Raw genomic sequence first — 21,929 nt, forward strand, 5'->3', positions numbered from 1 at the left:
CACACACACACATGCTTAGACTACCAATCACTCTGAACTCAATATGGGAATCTAAACCATAAGTAAAGCATCAGGTGCCTGGATCACATTTTGAGACAAACTGCTGTAGAACATGACTAACCTGACACACAGCTTTAAAAAAAAAAAAATACAGTTTTATTGATTTCAGAGAGGAAGGGGCAGGGAGAGACAGAAACATGAGTGCTGAGAGAGAATCATTGACCAGCTGTCTCCTGCATGCCCCTCACCGGGATCGAGCCCGCAACCCGGGCATGTGCCCTGACCTCCTGGATCACTGGTCGACACTCTACCACAAGCCATGCTGGCGGAGCCAACACACATCTTAGATCAGTGATGGCGAACCTTTTGAGCTCAGCGTGTCAGCATTTTGAAAAACCCTAACTTAACTCTGGTGCTGTGTCACATATAGAAACTTTTTGATATTTGCAACCATAGTAAAACAAAGACTTATATTTTTGATATTTATTTTATATATTTAAATGCCATTTAACAAAGAAAAATCAACCGAAAATTTGAGTTCGCGTGTCACTGCTGACTCGCGTGTCATAGGTTCGCCATCACTGTCTTAGATGAACAAAGCACTGACTCTCAGAGTAGTCGTTGGCAGGTCCTCACTAGAAGGGGAGAGAGGCACTGTGGTTTAATGTGGACTAACTTCCTACAGGGCTGGCTTGACTCAACTGCAAGCGGACATCCAAGCACCCAGATGTTTTCTGTGTGACAGATGGGACTTAACTAGGAGCTGGTTGATTTTTTTCTATTTTCATCCAGACATTCAGTTTCATGTGAAAGAGAAACTGTGTGCCCATGGGCAGACGAGAATTCCACACGCCTTCGTGGGACAGTCTTTGAGAGCTGAGCTAGAATCTACTTCAACCAGAGGGGGACTCAGCCGTCAGGACTACCAAAAAAGCAAGACTGAACGCTGGAAGCCAGATTAAGATTTGTTAAAATATATTTTTATTGATTTCAAAGAGGAAAGGGAGAAAGAGAGAGAGAGAGAAACATCAATGATGAGAGAGAATCATTGATCGGCTGCCTCCTGCACTCCCCCAACTGGAGATCGAGCCCGCAACCAGGCATGTGCCCTTGACTGGAATCGAACCCAGGACCCTTCATTCTGCAGGCTAACGCTGTCTCCACTGAGCCAAACCAGGTAGGGCCAGATGTAAGATCTTAACAACCAATTTCTCCCTTCTGACCCCTGTCCACACTCACCCCACCACAGAAAACATTTCTTGCCGCAGAAAATTATGTTGAGGCCTAAGTAAACCTGCACCAGCCATGAATACGCTGCCTTAGAGACAATTCCATTTTGCTGGCACTGCAGAAAGCAGTGACTGGCAATCTGTGGGCGAAACCGAGCTGTAAGAACGCTGCATCTTAAGCCAAGTTTTGCTCCATCCATCATTCAACCTGCTCGGCTGAGGCCGAGCACCAGCGGCTCACACGGGACCTGTCGTCACGGCTGCTTGTTAAATAAACGTGGGTACCTTTTGCGATGAAGATGCCTTTGAAAACACACGTGTCCTGGGTAGGCCCAGGCATCAGCCCATCACCACATTACACGTCCTTTACGCGTGTCTTTAGAATCAGGGTTTGTCAGAGTATTCCTCTCCACCTCCTCCCACTCTTCCTTTCCATAAATACCAATGTCTAAATAGAACTCTAACAACAAATCACATTTCTTTTTAAACCTCTAATATGCAACTATGTCGACTAAATACACAGTAGTCCAACTCATAATAGTGAATTTTCCCCCCTCAAAGATATCTCATTCCAAAAGAGCCCAACAGAAATAAAAACGAGATGGTTCTTTTGTTTTAAATATATTTTTTCTCCTGGGACCCAGCTGAGGGGCATCTCGGGCCGAGGAGTTGCCCTCCTCCCTCCCAGACTGAAGGGCCCCTGAAGACTCTGGCACTGGGAGCTCTCTCTACATCTGTCATCAAGAGGCTTGCATTTGTTTATTTCTTTTCCTTCCCACATTCATTAGTCTGTCTGAGCTAAGCAGTCATCTTTCCTTTCAAGCACTCTGGAGAATGAAAATAGTACAAGAAGTGGTCAGTGTGGGCACTGAATATCATTGTTCGAAGACTCACTTTTAAAAATAGCTGAGCATGACCTAGCCAGTTTGGTTCAGTGGATGGAGCGTCGGCCTGCGGACCAAAGGGTCCCGGGTTTGATTCTGGTCAAGGGCACATACCTTGGTTGCAGGCTCCTCCCTGGCGCCGGGGCCCTGGCTGGGGCTTATGCAGGAGGCAAGCCATCGATGTGTTTCTCTCACATCAACATGTCTGTCTTTCCCTCTCTCTTCTACTCTCCGTAAAAATCAATGGGAAAATATCCTCGGGTGAGGATTAACAACAACAAAAAACATACCCAAGCAAAAAGTCTGCCATACGCAGGCAGCACCCCCCAAATTGCTTTTTAAAATAAAGCACGTGGGTGCGGGGGGAAGCCCTGCTTTTCAATGTTGTGTGGTGGTCATCTTCCCCACTGACGACGAGGGAATTCACTTCTACATCCTGAACGCAACGCAACTGAACTTCACAGGAGCAACAGTTCTCGCGCAGGGAGTGTTTTCTCTGTGTGGGGTTTGCCGAGCACTCTACTTACTTCCCACGCTGTAGACTGTCTCGTTCTCACTCTGATTGTAACGGGAGTCTCCGTGACCATCCCTGCTTACCTTGGACTCACGGGCAGGTAACTTGGGCAATAACGTACAGGGAGCATTGTAACACAGAGCAGCACTCAATAAGTATCTGTTGAAGAAATAAATGAATGGATAGAGGCACTGAATGAACGCTATTCTTGAACAATACATCCTCTGTCTTTCTGACTGTGCCCCCAAGACTCTGTCACGGGTGTTTCTCAAGGAGCGTCTCCCATAACCGACACCTGGGGATGGGGTCCATGCACAAGAGTAAGTCGCTTTTACATCAAGTTCCTATTGTCAGAGGTCCTCCTTCCACAAGCAGAAATGACATGAACCAAAATCATCTCCTTAGTTTATTTCTTCTAGAGCCCTTAGCATGCTACATTAACCCGACAAAGCTTAATCTCGTGTTCATTTCACAACACATTTCATGCAGTTCACAGCTGTGACGGGTTTTACATTGACATTACACGTGTTTCGATTCAGCCATGTGAAAGGAATAATTCTTAATGGGGTTTGTCTCTGAAAACTGTCCAAGCTTAAATAAGCATGTGGGCCGTTCGCTCTGTTCTTCAGCGCAGTCTCTCCTTTAAAATGCAAGACGGACTTCCAGCGCAAGAACATAATGTCCCTGTTTGCAGTCCCTCTGCAATCGCACCACTTCCTTTGGGAGCCACATGTCCTGAGGAATCCCTCCACCAAACTGCATTCAAGTATACGGTTGTACTGAACACTCCGGGTGGAGTTTAGGAGCAAGGCTGACCTTCAGCGTCACATCCCCAAATAAATCTTCCGCGGTCCCGGCTTTCCCAAGACTATGCTTAGCACGAGACTCTCTTGTACAATAAGCATTTCAGCACTAAAGCCACAGAGCAGAGCTATTTGGCATTTCCCAGTGAAGTGCAAGAAATTAAATAAGTTATGTTTTTATTGCTAATAGAATCAAGCACAGTCACTTTGTCAAACAGAAGGAAAAGGTATACACAGGATGTGGCTTCTCCTCAGACCCTCCCCCCTGCCCCCTCCCAGGGTTCAGATGCACAGAAAGTGTCACCTGGTCCCTTCCCACCCGGTTCCACTTTAAGATGATGTGTTGAGTATTCTGGAGTCTGAGGAGTCGGACCGCTCGTCGTAGTCGTCCTCGGGGTAGATGGGCTGCTTGGACACCATGGGGCACCCCTCGTCAGGGATGGAGATCCGCGGGTCCTCGGGGGTGCGCGCGGGGAGGACCGGCGAGCTCCTGAAGACGCTGGCAGAGTTCCCCGGGAAAGGGCTGACGTACTGGGACCTCAGCTGATACTGCTGCTGCAGCGTCATGGTGTTCCACAGGGTGACGTCGTTGGGCAGGAAGGGGCTCGACTGGTTTCTGGCCAGAGTATTCCTCAGCATGAGAGGGTAGCGGGGCGGCTGGGGGAAGGGGTGCTGCAGGGGCACGGCCAGGGGGTTGGGGACAACGTTACTAGAGTCCGCAGAAAACCTCAACGTGTCTGGGACTCGGAAGGCCGACCCCACGGACCATTTGGAGGAGGAGATGGGGTAGGAGCTCAAGGTGTGTTCGAAGATGTGCCCGTTGGAGGGCAACACGAGGCTCTCGGGCTCCGCGGCAGTTCGCTCGGCGGCCGAGACCGAGGACCGGCTGGACAGCAGGACCTCCACGGCGCTCACCAGGTCCCCCCCACAGCCCTTCAGGATCAGCTCCAGCACCGTGGGCTTCTGGTTGGGGAATATTTTTTTTAACACTTCCAGGGGGGGTCTGTTGGCCTTCAAGCTGAAGGGCAGAGAGACGGTTCCCGAGGGGCCCTCGATCAGGAGGTGATTCTGCTCCCCGTGGTACTTGGGGCTGCCGGAGCGGCTGTCCGAGGTGCCCCCGTTTTTCTGGCCTGCATACCCACCTTCATCCACCGACACTATCTCGGGGCTCTCGGGGGTGAAGCAGCCTTTACTTTTTGCAACATCCGGGGAGCTCCTCTGGTCCGTGTCTTTGTCGCTGAAGGTCTCTGCGCTGTCGGCCAAGCTGCTGTCCCCAAGTCGCTCTTCGGTCAAATCTGAAAAGCAGAGAACAGCTGGGTTAATCCTCTCCTGGTGGCATAAAGAGGAACAGATGTGCTCAGGCGGGAGCCCGCACGGGCTTTCTGGAAGGGGAAACGTGTCCCAGTGGGTCACAGCATACCACAAGCCTTAAAAGAAAGAAAGAAAGAAAAATAAATCCAAACTATGTCATTGGCAAATGGCAAAAAAAAGACCCCTGAGTATGAACATCTAGAAACCAGAGTGATGTCTCGGAACGATGTGTTCGGGGAAGCTTGTCTCAAACACGAGGCCAGCGTAAGGCCGAGGCCCCCAGGAGGTGTGGCTGCCCAGCAGCACAGCCGGACCAGGGCCCTTCTGTGGGCTGGGGACCCACAGGCCCAGGGAAGGCAGGAACGGGAGCTCAGGCGTCCCTCCCGGCTCTTCTGCAAACGCGGGGGCCGGTGGGATTTAAGGACATCTTCGGCCTGCGGGTACCCGTGTACTGCGGGAAAGTTTAATATGTCAGATCCATTTTCCCGTGTGTAGATTTCTCATTAAATATGCCTGGTGAAGTGGGCACCGACGTGTTTCCACAGGACACCGCGTACAAGAACGAGCTGATATGATTGCCAGGGCGAAGGAAAAAGGCCTCTGTACATCGAAACCTTTATTTAAAAGCCACTGAGGTGTGGCTCAGTTGACTGAGTGTCGGTCCATGAACCGAGAGGTCACTGGTTCAATTCCTGGTCAAGGCACATGCCTAGGTTGCGGGCTCAGTGCCTAGTGGGGGGCATGCAGGAGGCAGCCCATCAATGTTTCTCTCTCATCGATGTTTCTATCTCTAGCTCTATCCTTCTCCCTTCCTCTCTCTCTAAAATCAATAAAAACATTTTTTTAAAAGCCACTTGAGGGGCTGGTAGACCTGTCAACAACTTGGATTAGAAAGCATGCAAAACCAGCTGTGCATTCTGGATGGTGGGGGACAGGTTGCAGGAGGGGAAGGAGGAAGTGACTTGACAGGGTTCGTGGAACTATGCAAGGAGCATGACCCATCAGTGAGGCAAATGCACCCCGAACTCCAGGACCTGGGGTGCAAGGGGAGATACATTTTCCACGAACTGTTTTGTTACTAAAGTGCATTGAAAGGACTTAAAGAAACCTTGAATTAAAAGAAGAGAGAGGGGAAAGCAGCTTTCCAAATAAAGCAGAGATTTGCTGTGAAGTAAACCAGGTGCAAATTTAACATCCTGACCTATGACCTTACCCCCAGACGGGCTAGAATTACAGTGCTAAGCAGGCAGAAAGGAGTAGCTAAGACTGTTTACTCGAAGAAGTAAATGCTAACAGACCTTTGTAATAAAGGGACATATTCCTTATTAATAAGCTGTATGCAAGTGGAACTTTATCCTTCTTAAAACACGTACTGGCAGTGTCCTCTGAAAGCCAATGTAACTGATCTAAAGGTGAAAATTATTAAGGACCCACTTGTCAGGTTGTAAACAAGTGGTTTGCCTGTGTTTTCTACTTCCTGGCGTGAATGGCCTCATTGTCCCCTTCCCTATGGGCAAACCTGATTATGTGTAGATAGCCAGTTGGTGAAATTTCATCAAAGCAGCTTCTAAAATCCATCTCCTCCTATGTGTTGTTGTTTACTTTAAAAGCCTTAAACAAAGGCCCATTTATGAACATGCTTCTACTATGGGCTGTATCTTAAACATAACTGAAAAAACAAAACTTTGGTTCTCCACAAAGCAATAACTCTGTGCCAAGCAAAAACACTTAAAAGGTATTCTTACATTATATCAGTGCAACTTTCAATCATAAATCTGATAGGAATTCATATTTATCCCAAATTTGCATTTTAAGTAAGCTGCTTTTTCCCCCAATATAAGATCTCTCTAGGGCAGTGATGGCGAACCTATGGCACGCGTGTCAGAGGTGACACGCGAACTCATTTTTTTGGTTGATTTTTCTTTGTTAAATGGCATTTAAATATATAAAATAAATATCAAAAATATAAGTCTTTGTTTTACTATGGTTGCAAGTATCAAAAAATTTCTATATGTGACACGGCACCAGAGTTAAGTTAGGGTTTTTCAAAATGCTGACCCGCCGAGCTCAAAAGGTTCGCCATCACTGCTCTAGGGGGCTCATGTATAGCCCAGAGATGGCTTACATCTCTGCTTTCTGCAACAACTCTGGGGTGAACAGAAGACCTATCTTTGAAAGAGAAATCTGACATATTCTCTCCTCCAACTTCCTAGGACTGGAGACCCAGTTTCATCTCCCGAGTTAAGGTGGTACTTATACTTCATCCAGAAGAGAAAAACTGCACACACACACACAAAAAGCACCTATAAATTCACACTCACACACTGTCACCAGTATGTTAACTCAGCGCGGAACTGAACACACAACTGGATTTTGGCCCCCGCTCAATGGATCTTGGAAGAGCAAGTCAAATACTCTCCCTGAGCAAAAATGAACATCAAAGAACGTTTTCAATATTAGGTACCTCTGAACAGTTCTCTTATGTCTTTAACTTGAGCTTTCATTACCTGTTATCGTCAGGTATCTGTATCCCTGTAATACACAAGACACTGGAGACACAGAATAGATGGCAGCATATAACAGAAGTGTGAGACTTGCCCCTAACTTGTGGAACTTATCACTAAGTTGGGGAGATAAGATGCATGTGCAGGGGGGAAAGCAAACACACCCAGGTAGACTTGCTACACATTAAATAAACACGCAAGAACACAATTGTTCAAGCAGCAGCCACAATAGCCAAAAGGTGAATGCAACCCCAGTGCCCACAGATGGATAAGGAGATAAATGAAATGTGGTCTATACATACAATGGAATATTATTCAGCCTCAAAAAGGAATGAAATTCTGGCACATGCTACAATGTGGATGAAAACATGCTAAATGAAATAAGCCAGTTACAGAAGGGCAAATATTCTACGATTCTACTTATTTGAGAAACCTGGAATAGGCATATTTATAGACAGAAAATAGAGTGGTGGTTACCAGAGGCTGGGGGGAAGGGAATAGTGTCTTACTATTTAATAAGGACCAAGTTTATGGTTGGGATAATGAAAACGTTCAGGAAATGGATAGCGGTGACGGTTGCACAACACTGTGAATGTACAAACGCCACTATGTGATACCCCTAAAAATGGTTAAAATAGTAAATTTTGTTATGTGTTGGTTTGGCACACACACACAAAAAAAGAAATATGACACGTGGTATCCGAGCGATATAGGGGATAGTAAGATTTTTTTTAAGTAAGAGAAACAAGTGTTTCTTCTAAAAAATAAAGGGTGTATAAGTTTAGCTAAAAAGCTCAAAACTTCACTATTTTTAAAAAGAAATATGTGGACCTAAAATCAGCTTCCTATTCTGAAAGGTAGATTTTCCCCACCCTGGGTGAGTCTGAAACACGGACAACATTAAGGGAAAGGTTCTGAGGTCTGTCAACTACCTTCACTCTCCCACAGAATGCTTCAGGCTCCAGGAAAAGGGGGTTCAAACAGGAACTAGAGAACGCTATTCTGTCTGATCTGACACATCCACCGCTATGAAAAGATAGTATTTTTTTTTCAGGTTGGCAAACGATACACCATCCCAATAACCTGGATATGGGATGGCAGGAGTGTAGGTCTATGACAGTATAAAATCCACTGTTGACAGTGCAATCTTATATGGGTGCCACCTTGTTCCCCAATTGGGCCCCCGGCCCAGACTTTCCTCATGCTACCCTTTGCGCCTGCTGCTATGCCATGCCCAGTGCAGCACGCACTTCCGGTTAGTTCTGAAGGGAAGGTGGTGGACTGTGCTGATTCATCCACTCTCAGGTTTCTGGGCTGATCAGCCTCTCCAACTGGGAGTCAAGGCTATGGCGACAAAGTGAGAAAAGCTAGTAAGACGTCACAGGAATCCAATGTACGCACTCAACACTCCAACCAACCGAGGTCAGCACTGTTGATACTGTGTTCAAAGGGAAGATAGAAGACATTGAAAGAAGCAATGAGTGGGACTCACCGACAGCGTTCATTCACCTGAGCAGCCCAGAAAGGCCTGCTGTGGGGTGTCAGGTGAGCAGAATCCCAATCAACAGCCAAAGGCTATTGGGGTTTCCAAATCGGGCAAGGGGCAAGAGAAGACGAGCCTCTCACCTTGCACCAAGAGCAAACCCCTTGCCCAACAGTAATTTCTGAAAGAAGAATACACAGTCCCTGCAATTCTGTGGCATTGTGGTCTATTGGTTGTCTTGTGGTACCTAAACTAGATGTATTGTAGACTATTCTATGATAAACATAGACTCTCACAAGTAATTATAGAGGGTGAGTTGTGAGCCCAGCGATAAAGCATAATGTAATAACAGGTGTTTCTTTACATCTCTAGATTTTTTTTTTCCTAAATGAGCTTTATAAACTGTTCGTGTTGGTTTAAAACACAAAGGCCTTTCTTGATATAGAAATGTGAAGCTGCCAACAAACACAATGAAAAGGAAACTACCCCCAAAATGCTTTACCCTCTTTTTTCTTGGAAGTGACACCCTAATTCCTAGAGCACAAAGAGGAAGAGTATACTTCAACTGGTAATACTTTCACACCTGGAATATGGGTATGGGAAGCCAAAACTACTGGGCAAAAATTGAAAAGAAATCAATTTCATCTGATATTACAAACTACCTATTGAGAGTGACAGTCTGTTGTTTCTAATGCTTAAACATCTAGACATCTTTAAAACGTACTCAATGCCCACTCTTCAATTTCATATTTTTTATGATGTAGACACACAGCCACCCCTAAAATAAACTTTTCACTAGGGTAAAGGTTTTTAAAAGGTGCTATTCAATTAAGAAGGAAATTTTTATATGGATAATGAGATACATATATTGTATATGTGTGTGTGTGTGTGAGTGTGTGTGTGTGTGTGTGTGTGTGTGTGTGTATGCCATAAGATAGCTACAAGACTTTAAAGAGAGAAAATGAACATTCACACAAAAGTGACTTCCATCTAAAATAAAATTACAGTTCGAAAATCTAACTTTCTTTTGAGGATTTTTCCATATGAAAATGAACTGAAGTAAAAAATAATTCTAGATATTCATTTCAAATGTTTTGAGAAAGCATACCCCATCTGTGAAACATTTTGCTCAAGACACATAAACATGAAAAACTTTTCTGACTTAAATGTGGTGGGTTTGCCCCATTTTGTCCAATTATATCTACAAAACAAAATATATCTCACATCCAGAATGAAAATACAAAAACACTGGCATACAGAAAGGAAGGTTTCTGAACGCACGTCACTGGATTTCTTTTTTTTCTTCTGAAATTGCGTCAGGCGTTTTGAAACATGGACTGCATGTCCTCAGCCGTTTGCTTGAGCACTGGGGAACACACCTCTGAGCAACTTCCCCAGTGGGTCATTTTCTAAGCACACAGATAAATCTGCAGTGGCAGGCAGGAGCCTGGGCAAGACTGGCTTCTAGAAGAGCCGACTGCCCAGTCAGAATTCTAACAGGAGACAGGCTTTGTGCAACTTCTGTTATCTTTATCTCATACTACAAGTACAGAGTCATAAAAAAAAAAACACAACAACTGAATCTCTGACAACTTAAAGTACAGCAGGAAATGAATGTTGGTCTAAAATCTTTCCTTTTCTTCCTAAGCAGAAAAGAAAACTTGCGGAAAGTAAAAATATATAGTCACATTTTCCTTTATAAAAAAATCATTAACGCCCTGGCTGGTGTGGGTCAGTGGTTAGAGTGTGAGCCCTCACACCCAAGGGTCTCATGTTGGAACCCGGCCCCAGTCAGGGTATGTGCTGGGGAGGCAACCAATTGATGTGTCTCTTTCACATCGATGTTCTCTCTCTCTCTCTCTCTCTCTCTCTCTCTCTCTCTCTCTCTCTCTCTTTCTCTCTCTCTCTCTCTCCCCCTCTCCCCTACCGCCCCTCCATTCCTTTCACTCTCTCTAAAAATCAATGGAAAAAACATTCTTGGGTGAGGATTAACAAAACAAAACAAAAACAAAAAAAGAAAAATCATAAGAAGATAAAAAATCATTAACAGCACTGCGTTAATAACATGTGGCAGTATCAAAATGGTTTCTGCAGACCAATATTTTGGGGGAACATCTAAAGGGCTGGATATAAGGAAGGATGGTTTTGCAACTGTGGACTACAGTATATTTCCTGCAAAAATTTAGGTTTGACCTCTTTCTGGATTCAGAAAATAACACGTTTTGAGAAGCAGGAGGGAAATTACCTATAAACCTACGTGTGTATCTGGTACTTATAAAAATGCAAGCCGGAGTGGTTCCGTTGGGTCAGCATCGTCCTGTGCATCTAAGGTAGGAGCTGGTTCGAACCCCGGTTGGGCAGGTACAGAGAAACAATAGATGTTTCTCACATTGGTCTCTCTCTCCCTCCTACCCTCCTCCCTCCCTCTAAGTATGTCCTCCAGTGAAGATTAAAAAAAAATTGTTTAATTTTTTTAAAATGTCTATTCATTCATCCATGTATTTAGCAAATATCCTTGAATCCCTCACTATGTGCCCAGGCATCTACTAGGTAAGAGTGTATGAAAAACCAGAGTGTTTTCCATATACTAGGGTAAAGGTTTTGATCAAAGCATTACCTCTTAGCCACTTACAGTTTACTAACTCATCTTTTGCAAAATTTCCAATTTACCTTTGTAATTGGTCACATTTTACATTGAAACACAGCAAGTAACTCAAAGGCCAGCAGCTGGACCAACTATGGTGTAAGCATTAGGGGGAATATTGTTGTAAACATTCACATATAAAGACTATGGGCGCAACAGATATTCACACTGAATTAAACAGAATAATCAGTGGCGGGGGTGGTGGGGGCGCAGATCACTGATCCTAGCTTTGCAAAATTCATGGCTGACTTGTCATTGGAATCAAAAGAGATTAGGGATCTGGAAAAGAACTAATGTTCTGATATTTAAATTTTCCAGAATACTGTCATTCAGTGGTTGACTGGGCTTATTTTTATAGCTGCTTATACAATGAAATGGGAGGGAAAAACACCGAGTTATGTTTTTGTTTCCTCAGCGCTCAGACAAGGAAATGATTCACTAAAGCCACGTGGGACTCCTGGGGAGGGACACTCAGACGTTACTTAACCTTGGCCATGGGCACCCATGCATACCCCAAGTTCAAGGTCCGCTGTGCCATCACAGTCACCTCCAACTAGACGTGAGGCCCAGGGGCTTGAGTGGCTAATGTCCGGAAACGGCAACAGGTTAAAAAGCCAAAGAAAAGAGGGAAGCGAGAAGGCAGAGAGGAAGCAAGAGAGGGTAGGGGAGGCAGGCAGGCAGGCAAACAGTTCTGCACTGGGCTCCGTCAGTCCTCCCTCCTGTCAGGAAGAAGTGCAACATTTCCAGGAAGGGACTCCAAGTCCTCCCGGGCGGTGATTTACGGAGATTTACTCCCGGCCCCTCTGTAAAGCTGTTAGCAGAAAGTGCTGACTGGCCGCAGCAGACTCTCATCAATGCTCTTTGATTGTATTTTGCAAACAAAATGCCTGTTGCTTGGTAACATTTCACTTGAGCCTGACCTTCCCCGAAAGTTATTGCTATCAGATTCGATTTACACTGTCCTCCTGTGATTACTGTAATCTTTTAAACCCGGGAGTTCATCCATCAGGGAAAAGAAAAGTTGGTTGTGTAAGTCGAGGGCACGGCCATCCCCCAGATTTATAACCTGGGGAAGTGTGCTGGGTGGAGGGGCCAGCTCTTTCCCGGATGGCAGTGGAAGTCTGGTTTCTAGAGGTTGAAAAGCTCCGGTTTTTCATGCCAGCCCTGGTCTCAGGTCACAAGAGGGGCCCCCCTCGCCACCCGATGCCCACCCCAGGCAGCTGGGGCTCCAGGGAGAGGGAAGCTGGGAGACCCGCACTGCACTGGTGACCCCGGACCCCAAGGGGCTCACAGAGTGGGGTGACTGGAGCTGGGAGGGACAGCCTCCGCCTAGGGTTGCCAGATCAATTTCAACTTCAAATACATAATGAAGAATTTTTAGTATTGAGTATGTCCCACCCAATATTTGCCATCCTGTTTTTTATTTGCATGTTTTTTGCTAAATCTGGCAACCCACGCACATGCAGCAGGGAGGGAGTGGAGGGCCTGAGAGGCAGGAGTGAGAAACGCAGGGAAAGTCTTGTTCCTCAGGCTCCAGGCTCCTGGGCTAAGGAGCCCACCCGCAGAGGGGTGCAAGGACGGAAGCAGGCTGGGTGGGAGGGAGCGCCCCACCTGCCCAACTGCAGTTTCCCTGAGACTGGCCAGGGGCAGCATCCAGTGCAGCCGCAGCCGCCACTGAACATGCCTTTGCTGGGACTCTCGTACCTCCTTCGGGGCCCTTGTGCCCTGTGACTGCTCCCGCAGGTGGTGGGCACACCACCCTATAGCAGGGAGCTGGGCTGTCCTCACCCAGCTGGGCTGCGCACCAGGCCCTCCCCTTCCCCAACAGGCAGGGCCCCAGGAGCAAAGGAAATGAACGGGTGCCTCCAGAAAGGCCAGGAACTGAATATCCTCAGCGTCCTGCCCCTGGAACCAGCGCTGGGGTACGGTTTGAAAGAGACCAGTAGCACAGGGTCACGTATTCCTTTTCATTTGGGTGGTTTTTGTTTTTTACAGAGCAACTCTGAGTCCAGCCCCTCGCCCCAAACCAGGCCCCGAGTTTAAGTCCAGAGGCACACTGCACAAGTGACCTTGAAGTCTTTCCCACCTTTTCATTTTCTTCTGGCCAACACAGCCTCAGAGGGTTTCCCATCCGGGCCTGGACCGGTGATCTGGTACCACTCATTGTACCTGCAGGTATGTCTGTCTGTCTGTTTTGTAAATTAGGTTTAAAATAAGAAAGTAGACTGGACAGGACCCAGTGAAGCAGGAGCTGAAAGGCACAGAGCAAATATAAAGATGCTATTCCGTACTGGGTATGAGGTAAAATAAAATAAAGGTAGTTTTCAAAAACTCCCAACTTCTCTCACTACAGGTCTCTTATTCACCCCTCTTCAGGAGAAATCAACAGAAAAGGAGACCCTACTTTCCTATTTGGCCCTGCCCTCCTACTCCTAACCAAATATGATGTTTTTGATTTCTTTTTCCTCTAAGAACACTTTAAAGACCTTCTGCACATATTTGTTTTGATGACAGATGCTGACAGAGGAAGAACCTACAGCTAGAGATCTTCCTTCTCCCGCCAGAGGCTGCCCAACACTCTCCCCTGAAGGAAATGGTGAGGCTGGGGGAAGGGAGCCTCAATACAGGAGTGTAACTTTAGCTCTCACCTTGGAGTTGACCCTTAACTTTCCTCAGCTCCTGAGCCCAGGTCCTGAAAGGCTGGCTGGGCTGGTTCAGGCTGCTGACTCAGAAACACTAAGTGTTGAAAGATGCCACACTTCCCAGGGTATGTTCATGGGGGACTGGAAAGGGGGTGAGGGGGATGGAGAGGGAATTTAGGAGACTACGTGAATCGATGGTACGTATGTAAAGAAGCTTAAATTATAATTTGGGGCTTAAAAAGATCTTGTAATTCCAGGCCAGCCATAGATGATCATCAAAGAGCAGGGGGAAATGTACGCCCAAAAAGAAAAAGAAAAAGAATGCTTCAACCCAGAGCTAGAAATAATAACATTAGAATAGGTAAATTCTCCTTAGAACCATCGCCACATGGAAAGGGATGGGGAACACACTACACCGTTAGATAAAATAACTCCAGTCCTTTAAAGGATCGGAAGCAGAACTTGAAGAAGAAATTCCTTCCAGTCCCAAAACTGAATGTTGGTGTTGACGTGGCACTCCCTGAACAGCGGGTGCCTCTCCAGGGGCGCCCAGCCGGCAGACCTTTCTCTAGGACAGTGGTTCTCAACCTTCTGGCCCTTTAAATACAGCTCCTCATGTTGTGACCCAACCATAAAATTATTTTCGTTGCTACTTCCTAACTGTAACGTTGCCACTGTGATGAATCGTAATGAAAATATCTGATATGCAGGATGGTCTGAGGCGACCCCTGTGAAAGGGCCGTTTGACCAAAGGGGTCGCGACCCACAGGTTGAGAACCGCTGCTCTTGGGCATGTGCTTTTCACCTGCATTCCTAGCTAACAACAACAACAACGAAATTTCCACAGTTACGGACTGAAGCAGCCCTTTTTGAAAGGCCCAACCTAGACACAGAGATCACAGATCTCCATAATTTGCCAGCAGATACAGATTCCTGATGGTCTGGGAACTTACTGTAACATGCCGACCTGCCATGTGAACAGAGCTTCACTTACTTCTCTGCATGTAGCGAACTACTTGTCCAGGAGTCCCTGATATGCTTTGAACTATGCATGGTATGCTACACGCAAATAAATCACAATACGCACAACTGCAGAAAGGTATGATATATATAGCAACCAGCAGTCTCACCCAGGCGGTTTCTCCACGCGTACACCCCAAATGGACTTCCTTACAGAGCAATGCATGGAAACGATCCACTTGCATGCTTGCCTTCCTCATGAAAACAACTACTCTGTGTGTGTTTTCTTGCGCCGCCCCCACATCATCAGATTGGTGATTGGCATTTTTAATGGAATTATAGGGTCAAACCAACTGAAAGAAGAAAATAAAAGTTATATAAATGAATGTGTAAGGTATGTAATGTGACCAGCTAGAAACTGAGCCCTTGGTCCCTGATGGCTCAGTCTCCCAAAGCCACCAACGACTCCGACCTCTCTCATGGTACATCCGATTCTCCTTTGCAATTACCTGTTCTCGATCTGGAGGACTCGGGCTGTCCCTGAACACTCAGAATAACAGAGAGGGCACCGGTCTGGTTTGTCCGGTGAAATCAGTCTCCTTTTATTCTCCCAAACCTGCATCCTTCTGCTGCTGCCGCAGCAGCAGGTGCTGCCCCGCCTTTCTTCCTGCCCTCGCTGCCCTCCTCCTGGCTTGTTTTTGGTCTTGTGACTCTTTAGAAACCATGAACTTTGGGTATCCCAAAGAATGGTTTGAAGGGCACAGGATGTGGACAGAATCTCCTCTTGAATTGAGACCCCCAAACTCTAAGCCCTATTATTATAGGAGTGCTGCTGGGCAGGTGGCCATTGCAAAATGCTACCTACGACTGACATAAACTTAGATTCCTGCTATGGTGTTGGAGGCAATGGAGGTTACAAGTCATTGGCATGAATCAACTTCTAGAAGTGAGACAAAACATTCCCCGTTACTTGTTCTAACCTAAAGGGGAAAGGCAAAATAAACCATCTTTCTCTCTCCCTCCTATTCTTCTGTGGCAAACCTACAAATATGAAGAGATCAGATTGAAAGGAGAGAGACAACTGGGGTGGGGTGGGGGGCATTACTCAGAGAAATGCTTACATCCTACTTTGGATTAAATATCCACAAAATCCAGGGCAGCAGATCTGTGCCTGCAAGGCTGCCTGTCCACTGACCCCCAAACCAGTGAGTGCATCTCCCCAGCTCCACACATCAGTCAACTGCTCCTGAAAGCCCCTCTCCAAAAGCCAGAAGCTTTTGCAGACTTCCACAAACTCCTTGGAGGTGTGGGGGGTGGAGGGGTGTCAGAAGTTCTGCCACCGTCCTACATTTGGGGCTCTGCGCCTTATAGGGCCTTCCCTGGAAAAAATTCAAGCAAATCCCTTTATCCCCTCCCGGAGAAGATCGGAGCTTTTCCTTTTCTTTCCTATTTGCCACACCAAACACATGTCAACTGAACTCCAAGAGCCTAAAATCAAAGGAGTGCTTGGGCTGGGCAGGACAGCACGCTAGAGATTCCCAGGAGAAAAGAGCCTCATCTGGGGTTTGCAGACTGGAGACCTGGAGGGGGGAAAGGGATGGAAGCAATGGGGTGGGCGGAAACCTGTCCACCTCCAGAGCTCAGGGCGGACCCACTCTCTCTAACGCACAACACAGGAGAAGAGGAAAGAAGAGCTCCGAGAGGTGAAGAGAAGCAAGAGAGTCTTTGCCCCATATCTTAGAGCATGAGGCACAAGCCTCCTAGAATGGCCTTCCTCACCACACTCAAGTTTTTGGTTTGTTGTGTTTGTGTTTATGTGTGTGTGTGTATGTGTGTGTGTGTTTCAAAAAAATATGTTTTTATTGATTTCAGAAAGGAATGGAGAGAGTGAGAGAGATAGAAACATCAATGATGAGAGAGAATCATTGGGAGCCTCCCGCACACCCCCAACTGGGGATCGAGCCCGCAACCACAATAGGGCATGTGCCCTTGACCGGAATCAAACCCGGGACCCTTCAGTTCACAGGCCAGACACTCTATCCACTGAGCCAGACCGGCTAGGGCTGCAGGTCAAGTTTTGTTTGTATTTCTTTAAACCACAGAGACAGCTGAAGGCGGCCTGAGGAACCTATTGAAAGACCTGAGCAGTAGGGCGGGGGGATAAAATGGACACATATGTAATACCCTTTGTAATACTTTAAGCAATAAATAAAAAAAATTTTTTAAAAAGAACTAAAAAATAAAAATAATAAAAAAAAAAAAAGAAGCTCACTCTGGCCACACCAGATTCTGGGTCCTCCCTATCAGTTTAGAAGCCTTTCTGGCCTTTTGTACTATTGCTTCTAAATGAGACTTCTTTCAACAAAGTGCAAGACGCTGCAGACCACAGCGCACTACCAGACAGGCTTGGGGTTAGCTCCAGTTCCCTCGGGGCCGGGCCGAGAAGAACGCCCGGCTCGCAGTCAGCCAAGCCTCTTGGGCCTTGGCTCCGTCCCGCACCTACACGTCCCGCCTCTCTAAAAAGCCCTAAGGCAGGGAACCCCCTGAGCACGGCGGTGTGTACGCCCGCGTGGGTTTTAATTTGGACCTGTCACGACCTCTTTAGTTACCCGTCGCACAATCCAGTAGTCTGGCTAGCCCCAGGCGCCTTTCTCGCGGGCGTCCGGGTTCCACCTCCCGGATCCAGACGGAAAGCCGGCAGCTGCCCGGAGAATAACCGGCCTGGCGGAGTTTGGAGAGGAAGGCCCACTTTTCCAAACCTGCCTCCCGGGTTCCCAAGCAGAGCCGCAGCAGGAGCTCCCCAGTGTTTCCGCCCGCGCGCTGGGCCCGGCTCCCCGCCCGCAGCCCTCCTACCTGGCTTGGCGAGCGGCGTCTGCAGCGCCCCGGGCTGGGGCTCGGCGGCCCAGCGCAGCGCGGCGGCCGCAGCCAACTCGGCGGCAGGGCGCGGCGGCTGGGACGGCTGCGAGGTCGGCGGCTGCTGCGGGGCGGCGGCGTCCCCAGACGGCGGGGGTCCCGGCAGGGCGCGCAGCGAGTCGGGGATGAGGCTCTCCAGGCTCTCGTTGGCCTGCTGCCGGCGCAGTGCCACCTGCGCCGCCATGACCCGCTGCCGCTCGATAATGAGGATGCACTTCTCGCACGTGCAGTCCTTGAAGCGGCAGTAGCGCTTGTGGCCCTTGAGCCAGGACAGCACGCCGTGGTTGCGGCAGCGCGCGCACTTCGGCGTGCGTTGCAGGGGCGCCCGCGGCGGCTGCGACACCGGGCCGCCCATGTACAGATAGGGGGAGCCGTAGCCGTTCATACCCCGGGCTCCCCGAAGAGCTGGCGGGCCGGCGGCGCGAGCGGGCCAGGGGGCGCTGGACGGCGGGGCTGGGAGGCCCGCTCAGGGGCGGCCTCGAGGCGGCCGCGTGCGTCCCGCGGCGGTCGGAGGTGCAGCAGCCCTTTTACGTCTCCCGCGGCGCTCGCAGCCCCGGCCTCCGGCAGGAACGCCGCCAATCCCACGCCGGGCGCGTCTCCGCGGCTGCTGCTCCGGCCGGCACGTCCTCCCTCGCCGAGCGTTTCGGCGGCTGCAAGGTGCCGGCGGCAGCGCTGGTTAAGGTCTAAGCCAGCTTGGCCGCAGTTCCAGCGCGCTGCCAGGCCCAGCACCTCCTCCACCCCCTCCCCCCTCATCCGCCCTCCCACTGCACCCCCCCCCACACACACACACACCAGTCCCAGTCTCTCCGCACTCCCCACCCACTCCACGCCGTCCTCCTTCCTTGCGCCCCTGGAGCAGCTCACAGCACCTTTCGCGCCACCTGCAGCCAGGCGGCACCCGCGGGGGCGCTCACGGCCCCTCCTCCAACCCCTCCGTGCTGCCCCTGCCCCGGCTGCAGGGACAGTGGCGCTCTGGACGCAGCGTTGCCCACCGGGCAGAGTGAGGGTGGGGGTGCCTGCAGGGGAGTGGGGTGGCCGCTCCCCTTCTCTCCCTTACCTTCCCTCCAGGTTTTGATTTGCGGCGCCGAGCCCGCTTTTATTCCAACGTTTGGCCTCAGAAACTCGGCTCCGCGAGAACCAGAACCTACCGTGGAACTGATTCGAGAAATTTTGTCTCTTTATGTCGTTTTGCAACTTAAAAAAAAAATCGTGCTGCTGCAAAAGAAAAGGAATGTTTTTGAAAACTTGCTGGCCCAAGGATAAAATCCCATTTTGCAGGCACAGTCCGCCCTCTCTGGCGCCGAGTTTATTCCTGTACCCTCCTCCCAAGTTTTAATGAACAATCGCAGTCCCGAACGGCGTGGGGAACGCTCGTGCGGAGGACTTTCTTAAGTGCTGGGTCTAAACTTTCAAAATGGATTAGGGGGCCATGATAACGCTCAAAAGTTACTGGATATGATCTCCCCTCTGCCCAGTAGCCACTGACCCATCAAACGGAGACCCCGAGTCACCCAGTTCAAATCCCCACGGACTCGATGGCTACTGGTGGCGCCATTTCTCTCCCCCATCCCATTGTCTTTGGGTAGGCGTGGAAGGGGTCCCTGCACAAGATGACAACATAAAACTTCGTTTGAATTGTTATTTGTGTGTTTCTAATCTCCTAAGAGTACCCTTTTGGCCTAATGCAGACTACTGCCATAAATACAGGGACGACAAAACACCCCCTCCCCCAACAAAACAAAACTAAACACAGGTGGATACAGCGACTCCGGGCAGAGCTGGGCGGTTCGGGTAATCCGACGCGGGAGGAGAGCATTGACTCGTCCGCTGCACTGGTCAACCTTTAGGCCGGCCGCGCCCTTTTCCCCTAGGGGAGGCCGCCTTTCTCCGCCCTGGAAGCAAACGAGCTACCGGAAAATGTCCCTCCGTGTTTTCTGCGAATTCAAGTAGTCAACCCCCAGCTTGGAACAGTGATTCCAGGAGGGGAGAAGGGTTAAAAAGGGACCCCGGTTGTATGCTTCCCGGAGAAGCCACCTCCGGCTCAGACCTCTCCGGGACTGGGGGATCGCTGTATGCTGACCTGGTGGGGCCTGGGCAGGAGAATGCTAACCCTGGACGGCGTCCCGCCCCACCCCCCAAGCGCGTGGGGCACGAACCCCGTCTGTCCTCTTACCATCCCCACCCCCTCACCACCACCACCTCAATCCTTCCTTTCTTCCCAGTGTTCGCTGGGAAAACAAGCCCTAAAACACTACAACCGTAAGGAACTCCATAAGCTCTCAGGACTGGAGGTAGGTCACCCGCAGCCCAGTGGGCCAGAGGCCGGGCAGTGGGGAGTTGGCAGTGAGTCGCTTCACGTGACAGACACAGAGAGACTAGAATGACACTGAATCTGGGAACGTTAGTTCGCGCTGAAATCTCTCGGGGGAGTCTCTTGGCCTCGGAGGGTGTGGGGCGAGGGACCATGGACTTTTTTCAAAGTTCAATTTCTCCGGAGTTTCTCCAAATGGTCTGCGAAACCGGGACTATAAAATCCTTGGGAATAAAGTTGTTGTTTTGTTTTGTTTTTGTGTGTGTGTGTGTGTGTGTGTGTGTGTGTGTGTGTGTGTGTGTGTGTGTTTAAGGAAAGCAGCAGACCTGGGCACCAGGTTTTGGGGCGGACAGTCCCACTTGCTAGGCGACCCCCTTCCCCCCCTCCCCCCCGCGGTCACCTAGCCACCCTATCCCCTTTGCCACTCAAACAACTTGGCATTATTTGGTCCCGGGCTGGTTCACTCCAGTGCACATTGGGGGCTGAGACCTAAATACTCATTTGATATAGCATAATAATCCTTTTCTCATATTTGATGGGAATGTTTTCCATATCCCAGTATTTGACAACATCTCCCTATAGGGACAGGTTTGTATTTATGTTGGTAAAACGTCCCCTGCCTCCAAGTCTATTGTAACCCAACACCTGACAACCCCGAGTCCCATTTCTGTTTGCAGAAAGGGTTTATTCAAGCACATAATGGGATCCCAGCAGAAAGCCTTTTAGAACAAGGGGCTCTGGTAAACTTCACCACATGAACTCCGTTTCCAGGGCTATTAAGCTTTTAATTGGAAAATAGCAGAGGAAATTTCAAGGTGACTATAACGTGTTAGCAGTTAGTGCGGAGAAGAAAAGCCGGCGCGGGAATGAATGTGGAAAGCATATGGTCCGAATCACATTTAGGAGGAGCGGCCTGCTTCTAAGTCCCGGCGGCTTATACACGTATGGGAAAAACAATCAAAGACCTTGGAAAGGGAGGGGGTAGGATTACAAGTAAATGTAACCTCACTAGCCTGGACCCACTCGCGTTCTGCTCTGGGTGGGGCGTGTGTTTTCAAGCCACAGTTAACTGGGGAGTACTGTGACCGACATATACAGTGAAAGAGAATGCGCCTACGCGGTTCTCTCTCTCGGCGCGCACAGTCTCCCGGTGTGTGTATCCATCTAAAAGCTTGAGGAATGCAGGTGTCCTTGCTGAGAAACTGAGGATGTTCTGACTCCGAATCTGGGAGTCCTGCCAGCGGCGCCTCACCTCAAGAAACAATCAAAAGGACAGTTTCATGTTGTCCCGATTGTGTAATACATCAGGGCATTTTCTGCTTTGCTGGATTCTCATGGAGGCGGAGGTCAGGGTTCCTAGTTTGTCGTTTTAATCTCAACCACGGTGACGCTGGAAGCGGGAGGGGGTGGAGGCGTGTAGAAAGCCCTTTGAATGCAGAAAAAACGAGCCCCCTTTCCCCGTGTATGAACTTCTCAGCTCTCACACTGTCCGTGCCTCTGGGCATCCGTCTTTGGGCAGCTTCAAAATGAAAGGGGGGAACAAATGTCTAGCGAGGCCGCGGTGGGGCAACCAGCAATCGATTTCTTAAGGTGACAATAATGCCCTTGTTCTCCCTCAATTAATTGGGGAGAAACCCTTGAGCACTCCCCCAAGGCACCCCGACGCCGCCCTCTGGGGTGTGGGGCGGCGGCCGCGATTGAACCTGCGTTTGCAGGGCCTGGGGGAAGCCT

At 49.0% G+C, this 21,929-nt stretch overlaps 1 protein-coding gene across 1 annotated transcript; it reads right to left on the reverse strand.

Moving 5' to 3' along the window:
- Positions 1-3,051: 3,051 nt before the first annotated feature.
- Positions 3,052-18,522, reverse strand: DMRT3 (doublesex and mab-3 related transcription factor 3). Its single transcript, XM_059658755.1, has 2 exons — positions 17,828-18,522; positions 3,052-4,725 (listed from the first exon to the last, which is right to left on the reverse strand). Exons 1-2 carry the CDS (start codon positions 18,270-18,272, stop codon positions 3,761-3,763), a joined length of 1,410 nt encoding a protein of 469 aa, XP_059514738.1. The 5' UTR covers positions 18,273-18,522; the 3' UTR covers positions 3,052-3,760.
- Between the last annotated feature and the right edge of the window lie 3,407 nt (positions 18,523-21,929).

This window comes from Myotis daubentonii, chromosome 11, assembly GCF_963259705.1.
Source record: "Myotis daubentonii chromosome 11, mMyoDau2.1, whole genome shotgun sequence".
NCBI classification, from domain to species: domain Eukaryota; kingdom Metazoa; phylum Chordata; class Mammalia; order Chiroptera; family Vespertilionidae; genus Myotis; species Myotis daubentonii.